The 10,000-nt window shown below is 49.4% G+C and overlaps 1 protein-coding gene across 5 annotated transcripts in view; it reads right to left on the bottom strand.

The window, feature by feature from the left end:
- Positions 1–10,000, bottom strand: part of atrx (ATRX chromatin remodeler) — a 102,838-nt gene that overhangs the window by 9,592 nt on the left and 83,246 nt on the right. For all 5 annotated transcript variants that reach the window (XM_063190120.1, XM_063190121.1, XM_063190123.1 and 2 more), the window contains one exon: positions 5,242–5,391. In XM_063190120.1, the coding sequence (XP_063046190.1) occupies positions 5,242–5,391 (150 nt within the window). The remainder of the gene's footprint in view (positions 1–5,241; positions 5,392–10,000) is intronic.

Here is a 10,000-nt window from a genome sequence, read left to right as displayed (position 1 = left end):
ATGGAGTGCAAGTGTGAGTGTTGGTCTGTGCGTGCATGCGTGCCTGCGAGATATCAGATGAACTGATGTGCACAAATGTGAATGTCACTCATGTTGTCTGAGTAAAACACAGCTTTGGGGACTCTCAAAATGGGGTGGGATTTGGAGCTTCCAGGAGAGTTTTGAGAATTTTTTTTGTGGGAATGGAAATAATCAGACTCATCTGGCAACCCTGCTTCCCCGAGCTGCAAGCCCCAACTCCTCTACAAATAAACCCCATTAATTAGCTGCCGACATAGACCATAAGGAACTCAACACAGACACCCTCTCCACTGCCCTCTCTTTCTTTCTTTCTTTCTTTCTTTTTTTCTGTCTTTCTTTCTCAATATCTCTTCTTTCTCCTCAGACACCCTCTCCACTGCCCAATCATTCTTTCCCTCACAATCTCTTCATTCTCCTTAGACATCCTCCACTGCCCTGCATCCACCCTAAAATCTCTCTCCAGACACCCTCCTATTGCCCTGCGTGCTGCGTCCACACTAAAATCTCTCTCCAGACACCCTCCTATTGCCCTGCGTGCTGCGTCCACACTAAAATCTCTCTCTCTCTCTCTCTCTCTCCAGACACCCTCCTATTGCACTGCGTGCTGCGTCCACACTAAAATCTCTCTCTCCTCAGACACCTTCTATTGCCCTGTGTCCACCCTAACCCCCTTCCTAGCTCTTTTCTTTTACCTCAGACACCCTCCAATACCCTGTCCACCCTCAGAACACTTCTTCTAGATCACAGCTCTCCTCAGAACACTTCTTCTAGATTACAGCTCTCCTCAGAACACTTCTTCTAGATCACTTCTCTCCTCAGAACACTTCTTCTAGATCACTTCTCTCCTCAGAACACTTCTTCTAGATCACTTCTCTACTCCGATCACTTCTTCCCTCTTTCATGCTCCGTTTCTCTCAATATTGCTCATTCCCCCTCAGACAACCTGCATCCACATTTCTTTTTCTGAATCCTTTGCGCTCTTCTCATCTATTCTACTCCCCTCGTTTGTTTATACTGTATGCCTTTTTGACCCTACCTCCATTTCTGTCATTCTGACTCCATTTTTTTTTTTCAATCATTCTCTTTCTACCCGTGTCTCTCTCTCCACCCTCTTTCTCAGAACCCCCATTCGCCCAACACATACACATACTTACATTCTCCTCCATCAGGGAGAGAGAGAGAAAAAGAGAGGGGGAACTAGAGATGAAGAGAAAGAGAACAAGAGAGGACCTAAGGCGTCAGGCTGCACTGATGTGAACCCAGCTCTCGTGGGCCACCCTGCGTCTCGTGTAGCAAGAGAAAGAGAGAGAGAGAGAGAGAGAAAAAGAAAGAATGTGAGACAGACAGCAAAAAAGGAGAAAAAGAAAGTGAAACAGGGAGAGGGGGAGAGACAGCGGTCGGTGAAACAGTTAACTTTCGGCTCACAACACATTTATTAAAAACTATAGATCTACACCGCATCAACCTCCATAGACACACAGAGAGAGATGCACTGGTTGTTCCCCATGTAATCTGCCTGCCTTAGCGGCAGATGGAGACTCCTCAAACCTCCCTCCCTGTGAGCTATCGTCCCAAACAGAAGGCATCTGGAAAGTTCCGTCCATACTGCCGATGCCTGTGTGCGTGTGTGGGGTGTGTGTGTGTGTGTGTGTGTGTGTGTGGGGTGTGTGCGTGTGTGTGTGTGTGTGTGTGTGTGTGTGTGTGTGTGTGTGTGTGTGTGTGTGTGTGTGTGTGTGTGTGAGGGAGGGAGAGAGAGAGAGAGAAAGCGAAGAGCTACCTAACTGTGACGCTTTGTGCTCTCTCAATCATCCCTACACAAACACTTCTTAAGAGGAGAAACAAAACAAGGTAAGAAGGACACAGTCATGGCAGGGCGCAACTCAAACTGCCCCGTCATAGGGCATAGTGTTAAAATTAGCTGTGTGTGTGTGTGTGTGTGTGTGTGTGTGTGTTTTGGGGCGCTATCTAAACAGTTAGAGAGCCAGTGTGGGATGTCCCCTTCCAAAGGGTTGTCTGAAGGCGCCGCCTGTGGCTCAATGCTGCCCTCGTAACAAATGCACTGATGACAGAACAGACGGCCATGACTGACCAGGCTTGTGCAGTGTGTGACAGTGTGTTTGTGAGAGATTGTGTGTGTGTGTGTGTGAGACTGTGTGTGTGTGAGACTGTGTGTGTGTGAGACTGTGTGTGTGTGAGACTGTGTGTGTGTGTGCGTGTGTGCGTGTGTGTGTAGAGGGGGTGTTTTCAGGGGATATGAACTTGTGTAAGGCATGGGATAGCACTGCTTCCAGACAGGATGGTGGCGGCCTGACCTCGGGACAGAAATACCAGAGAGAAAGAGAGAAAGAGAGAGAGAGAGAGAGAGAGAGAGAGAGAGAGAGAGAGATGGAGGGAGAGAGGGAGAGAGGGAGAGAGAGGGAGGGAGGGGGAGGGAGAGGGAGAGAGAGGGAGAGAGAGAGGGAGAAAACCCATACAACACAACAACAGACAGATCTACTAGGGTTGTGCCGATAGACGATATCATCGTCCATCGGCGATGGACAGCTGGCATCACGATGGACGCAAACCATCGTGATGCCAAGGAATCTTGTACTTGTGTATTTTTGAAGCCGCTGCTATTGTAATCATTACGGTACTTCACATCAAATTTTGGTGACACATTACCGTAAAATCCGTAGTAGTAGCAGCGGTTTTCAAGACAGGTTGTGAACACAAGCCCCAAGCAGAGTGAATTATATAACTACGAAAAAAACCACAATGGAATTTAAAAAAAAAACTTCAGAACTTAGCCCGACTATTGTTTGCTGCAGATGTATGTAAGCAGGCCTTAGTGCATATCGTTCATTTATTTCTGTGACCTAAGTTGTTGACTACAAAGGGGAGTCTTTACGCATTACCTAGCTGGCTCCTCCGGAGTAACATGACGATAAGCAACACGTTCGGCAATTGCGACCGTTTAACATTTCATGTTTAACGGTTCACCTCAAAATGTTTAATCGCTATTCGCGGTGGAGATGTCTTGTGAAGCAGCCACTCAAGAGTGTACACTTCTGATAAGCCCACTGTCAATAAGGTGAGCAAGCGGTTCCATGTCCGCCCACGTCTTCATGGCTTCACCGCCAGAACTACTTGTAGAACTATCCATTGATGAGGAAAAAAAGTCTCGATATGACCTAAAACAAAACATTCCGTATTCTAGTGCTAGGAATTGACAAAGTCGGGGCTAAAATCCACTGCAAAGCATCTCGAGAGGGCACGCAATCACGCATGGGTTCTCATCTCTTTCCCATTTAGTTTTCTGGTGAGCGAGAGGGGCTAAAGTTATAGCCTACTAGCCTGTGCAAAAACGCAGCGCATAGGTCGTCTTAAAATAGTTACACTCACAGATGTAACACATTTATTGACAAGTCTCCCAAAAACGCCACGCAATGAACTGTTGGTAAAGTAGCAAGCTCTGGGCTTGCAGGTGACACGGGAGGAGACGAGAAGGGCGAGGGGGAGGGGTCAGCGGGGGATCTCTGCATCTCAGCGACCATCTCTGAGCAGCTGAGCAAGAACGCTGAGGAGGTTTAAAAAATGTTTTCCCCCAGAATGTAATAATATTAATATATTTCACTTACTGTTAAATTAAATAGAATTAAATAATAACTTAGCTGAAGATGAATAATACAAATAAATACAAAATATATCATAATATTTTTTTAAATTATTACTCCGCACCCCCCCAAGACGATGTCATCGTCCATCGCATCGTCTCACTGTAAACATCGTCAGCTGTCAATTAGGGGGACATCGCCCAAGCCTAAGATCTACAGGCCAGACACCCTGCGCAAAATGCAAGGAGCAGGAGAAAGGGAAGGAGGAAGAAGAATATGCAGAGAGAGATGTACAATGAGAATAAAGGGCAAAGAAAGCATAGTAGAAACAGCTATACAGACAGTGTGTGTGAGAGAGTGAGTGAGAGTGAGTGAGTGAGTGAGTGAGTGAGAGAGAGAGAGAGAGAGAGAGAGCGAGCGAGAGAGAAAGAGAGAAAGAGAGAGAATGACAGAGAGTGAGGGAAAGATAGATGGGGGAAAAAAAGATAGAAACAAAAAAAAGAGAGAGAGAGAAAAAGAGTGAAAGAAAAGAGAAAGCCTGCTAGCCTGTCTTGCCAACGTTGATGCACTGTTTCCAGGGCTTGTTGCTTGATGGCTTTGACGTTTGAGAAGGTCAGAGACGGCGGAGGGGATCAAGCGCAAACCAGAGGAACAAAGGAGACGGCGAGGAGAGGAGAGGAGAGGAGAGGAGAGGAGAGGAGGGGAGAGGAGAGGACAACAGGAGAGGGAGAGGGAGAAAAGAGAGAGGGGAGGATAGAAAATATGAGGATAAGAGAGGAGAGGAGAGGAGAGGAGAGGAGAGGAGAGGAGAGGAGAGGAGAGGAGAGGAGAGGACTATGAAGAGAGTTTTTCCCCCCATATGTCCAGCAGAAGAAATAACTTTGATCTCTCGTGCTGCTGTTACTCCGCTATTTCCGGACAGAAAAGCAGAAACCTTATCTACCGTCGGCTGCCATGTCTGTGTGTGTCAAAAAAATGGCAATGTGAATATGATTGACTGGATGCTTTAATGTCTGCCCAGGCGGTTTTCTATGTGGGATATAAATGTCTTGGGGAGACAGTCTGTGAAGGTGTGTTTGTGGGCATGTGGTGTACTACACATTAGGTTATTCGGGAGCGTTTACATTACATTAGCTGACGCTTTTATCCAAATCGACTTAATTATTGTAAGTACAGGACATTGGTTAGAGTCCCTGGTCCCCCAGTGTGGGGGGTTAGGTGCCTTGCTCAAGGGAGTGAGATAGGGAGTGGAAGGGTGGGATTCGAACCTGCAACCCTCTGATCTAAAGCCCATGTCCTTATCCACTAGGCCATGGCTGCCCCATGGGTGCATGCATGGAGCCTGTAATGGAAGTGACCATCACTAGGGTTGTGGGTATAATCTGACCAGAACGCTAAGGGGTCCAACTAGTATGCGTGCGTGTTTATGCGTGTGTATGCGTGCATGAGTGTGTGTGTGTGCGCGAGCGTGTGTGTGTGTGTGTGTGTGTGTGTGTGTGTGAGTGTGTGAGTGCAAGTGTGTGAGTGTGTGAGTGCAAGTGTGTGCAAGTGTGTGCGTGTGTGTGTGTGCAAGTGTGTGCGTGTGTGTGTGTGTGTGTGTGTGCGCGCGTGCGTGTTGCAGTACCTTCTTCTCGGCTTCGTATTCTGCCCAGGCTGCTTTGCGGTCCTCTTCGCTGAGGGCCTCCTCTTCCTTGTGGTCCAGCAGGGAGTCGTGCTCGTGGTAGCCCACGATCTGGTCCTTATGGCTGGTCAGCAGCTCCGCCAAGAACGGGTCCTACACAGGAGAGAGGAGAGCAGAGAAAAGAGGACAATGGGTTAAAATACATACATCAACTAGGATTAGGACACGCACACACACGTATATATACTCTCACACATTCACCATAGACACGGGTTCTACTCAGGAAGGGAAGAGTAGGAGAAGACGAGGGGGGAGGTGAGAGGGCTGAGGAGAGGAGCATGGAGGGGAGGAGAGGAGAGGAGAGGAGAGCAGAGGGGAGGAGAGGAGAGGAGAGGAGAGGGGAGGAGAGGAAAGGGGTGAAGAGGGGAGGAGAGGAGAGGAGAGGGCAGGAGAGGGGAGGAGAGCAGAGGGGAGGAGAGGAGCATGGAGGGGAAGAGAGGAGAGGGCTCAGGACAGGAGAGGAGAGGGGAGAGGAGGGGAGAGAAGAGAGAGGGGCAAGGAGAAAGGAGGGGTGAGGAGAGCATGGAGGAGAGGAGTGGAGAGAGGAGAGGAGAGAGGAGAGAGGGGTCAGAAGAGGAGAGAAGAGCAGAGAGGAGAGGAGAGTAGAGGGCAGGAGAGGAGAGGAGAGGAGAGTAGAGGGCAGGAGAGGAGAGGAGAGTAGAGGGCAGGAGAGGAGAGGAGAGAGGGCTCAGGAGAGGAGAGGAGAGAGGGCTCAGGAGAGGAGAGTGGGCTCAGGAGTGGAGAGGAGCATGGAGGGGAGGAGAGGAGAGGGGCAAGGAGAAGGGAGGGGTGAGGAGAGCATGGAGGAGAGGGGAGGAGTGGAGAGAGGAGAGGAGAGGAGAGGAGAGGAGAGTAGAGGGCAGGAGAGGAGAGGAGAGGAGAGGAGATAGGGGAGGAGAGGAGAGAGGGCAGGAGAGAGGATAGGAGAGGAGAGGNGAGGGCAGGAGAGGAGGAGTGGAGAGGAGAGAGGGCTCAGGAGAGGAGAGAGGGCTCAGGAGTGGAGAGGAGCATGGAGGGGAGGAGTGGAGAGGAGTGGAGAGAGGAGAGGAGAGGAGAGGAGAGGAGAGGAGAGAGGGGTCAGAAGAGGAGAGAGGAGCGGATTGGAGCAGAGGGGAGACAAGACGAGATGAGCGAGAGAAAACAGAGGTCAGAAGAACACACACCATGACTACTCAAGTTCTCTCAAACGTCACAGCAACTGGTCTTACAGCAGACACGGAATCAGGATACACAAACATGCACCACAGGGATACACACACACACCCTAGGAAGGGGTCCCATGTCGAAATAGAATAGGGGAGAAAAACCACTGGGTCTGTCCGAACACACACGCAGGCACACCCTCGCTCACTCTGTCACGTAAGAGTACACACCAACCATAAGACACGCTCCCACACTGCTTTTTCAACGCACGCACTCACACACGTTCACGCGCACACTCCACTTCAGGGTAGTGAAAACAAAAAAGCTGAGGCAGAGGGTTGAGGCAAGTCATCTTCGAATCTACTACACCAGGGATTCTCAAACTTAACCGTGCCAAGGCCCCCCCATACCCTGGTAGATTCCAGCCAAGGCCCCGTTTACATGGGTCGTGCCGCACTACTTTTCCTGTGCACCCCCTTTCACAACCATAGTCTCTAGGCCCGTCAGTCACTGCCCCACTAGGATATATAAAATAAACAAATGGGAATATTGTTTAGCTAATTTTTGGTGTACATTAGTTATTCAATTTCTTCAATAATTTATTGTATTATTTCCTACCAACTTTCCGTGGCCCCCCTAGCACCCCCTCGCGGCCCCCCAGGGGGCCCCGGCCCCGACTTTGAAAACCACTCTACTACACCACAGAGGGCCAATCCAGGACACTTTTGCCCATTTATACAACAAAAGATATTAATGAATAACAAAAACTTGACACCGGTCCAGGGGGCTTTTTAGGGGCAATAAGAGATACACACACATGCACGCCCGCCCGCACACAACTACTTACTCCTTGTTCTCTCCCCCCACCCCCCCCGTACACCCCCTTGTACATTGGTCTTTCGTTGCCAAGGCAACCATTGTTATGGGGAAAACAATACCTGGGCGCGAGGCCTGCACAGCCGCCCGCCCGCCGAATTTGTTCTCGTGCGTGTGTTCATTTGCTCGTCTTGCTTTGCTGGCTAATTTGGGGGGGTCTTCTGAGAGAAGAAGGGGGAGGGGAGGGGGGGTGGTTCAGGTTACCACTTGCCTGCCTGCTGCCTACTGTTTGCTTTTCTATGTCCAGCCGTCGCTGTACGAAACCTCTTGATACTCTCCTTCTATCGGGAACCTTAAGCCATACAGGCCAACAAGGGAAGGGGAGTGTGTGTGTGTGTGTGTGTGTGTGTGTGTGTTTCAGAGTAGTGTTGTGTCATGGTGTGTGTGTGCGTGTGTAGCATAGTAATGCGTGTGTGTGTGTGTGTGTGTGCATGTGTGAAGTTCAGCATAGCGTCTAGTAGTATGTGTGACGTGTATGCGTGAGTATACGGTAGTATCTAGTATCTACTATGTCTGTGCACGATGTAGGCATGTTCAGTGCAGTGGCTAAGTGTGTGCATGTGTGTATGGAGGCAGCCTGCTGTGCTGTGGGTGGGAGCACAACTACTTTGATCTCCCAACCCACCCAGTCTCGCATGCACGCACGCACACACACACACACACACACACACACACACACACACACACACACACACACACACACACACACACACACACACACACACACACACACACACACACACACACACACACACACACCTTGCCTGTGATTGGCTACAGGACAATGATTTCACCACTGCAAACATAAATTAATCACGAGCGCCAGCCGTCACAGCGCCGTGTGTGTGTGTGTGTGTGTGTGTGTGTGTGTGTGTGTGTGTGTGTGTGTGTGTGTGTGGTATGACACACACAGCAGCAACAGGGGCTGATTACAGGACTCTACTCTGGGAAAAGGCCCACGGAGCAAAAGGAGTGCAGAGGGACGCAGGACAACACGGATGTGAGGTGAGGTGTGTGTGTGTGTGTGTGTGTGTGTGTGTGTGTGTGTGTGTGTGTGTGTGTGTGTGTGTGTGTGTGTGTGTGTGTGTGTGTGTGTGTGTGTTTGTGTGTTTGTGTGTTTGTGTGTCGCTTCTCATGCACAGACACTGTGACGCATGCTTGCACCTCACTAAACAGCAGACCAAGGGAGACAGAGGGACAGAGGGAGCGACCTGATGGAGGGATGGTAGTTTCAGTGTAGCTCAGGGGTGGGGAAACTATGCCTGATTATCATCGACGTTCAAATCTCTTCGAGACTTGGTCTGACCAAGAGCATAATAATTAACGTTTCCCAAACGGCATAGTCGACCCGTATCCCTTGGTTTGCTTATGGTTGTTTGCTTCCCGACAAAGTGAACGGAGTTCCCATATTTGCGGGAACTCAGAAAGTACTTGCATTAAGCCCCGTGTACATCGAAGGCAAACTAAGCGACCTGCGCGGCGGAAGTCATTGTTTCTCTATGGAGGGAAGGTGAATAAAGCTACCAGAGCGAATTCGCCAGGAGCGAAGCTTCTTGAGCGACCAGGGCGAATTCTGACGATTAAACTCAAGCTAATCTTACGCGAATTCGCTATGACGCGGTTCGGCGAAAACCAATTAGAACGTTCATATCGAGGAATGTCCCAGGCTGTCAAGACAGACCCGTTATGTGATTAGCTGAATCAAAACTTGTCAGTGCAGCGCCCAGAGCGAATAAAACGAATTCATGGCGAAACTTCTTCAACCACCCCAGCTACCTGGGTCGTGTAGGTAGTGCCTGATGTACACAGGCCATTACTCTTGACCTGACTAGTTGCAACGCCGAAGGTGTTGCGTCACTAGGAGGGCACGGCCTGGCTAGGGGGGAACCTCTCGAGGGCCATTTATGGTCCTTGAGGCAGTCGGCTGGCCCATGAAGGGCCCACTGTTGGCCCCAAAAAAGAAAAATGCACACACGCACCTCTGAAGTCTCATCAAAAAAAATAAAAAAAAATAACGCAGAAGCAAAGGTCAACTGGCCCAAACACAAACAATAACACAAAATCAGACACTCACACAAAGTCCTGAAAAAACAATAATGGAACACATAGGTGACCAGGGGCTTTTTCTAGGAATTTTTGGCATGAGGGAGCATCATGGCAGGTTACGGGGGTGAAGGGGGGAATTTACTAGGGGCGCTCAAAAAAGTAATTTATATATTTTAACAAAAAAAGAAGTATGAGGGTGCACCCGCGGAGGTATGAGGGTGGAGCGCCCCTATTTCCCCGTTCAGAGGTACGCAGGGGTACGCAGTCCACCCACTTCTCCTGAGGTGAGATTTAAAAAAGAAAAAAAAACTTTCCGTGTTGGAATACAAAAAGGGGGTTGACATGATTAGATGCCTAATTAATTGATGACCTCACAAATTGCACATCTCCACTTTAAAAATCCCCACTACACCACAGTAGGTGACAAGGCAAAGACAAAAGATATAAGTAAAAAAAAAAAAAGACCACAAATGAGACAAGGAAGATGGGGGGAAACACTCGCATAAACACACATGCGCACATAATACCAGAGACATGCATGTCAATAACATGGCAATGGAGCACAGTGGAAATGCATTTTCTGGGCATCCCAATGTGAACTGCACAGCAGCAGAGGCAACACACACACACGCACATG

This window comes from Engraulis encrasicolus, chromosome 23, assembly GCF_034702125.1.
Source record: "Engraulis encrasicolus isolate BLACKSEA-1 chromosome 23, IST_EnEncr_1.0, whole genome shotgun sequence".
Classification (NCBI taxonomy): domain Eukaryota; kingdom Metazoa; phylum Chordata; class Actinopteri; order Clupeiformes; family Engraulidae; genus Engraulis; species Engraulis encrasicolus.
This window is presented reverse-complemented; position numbering and strand designations above follow the sequence as displayed.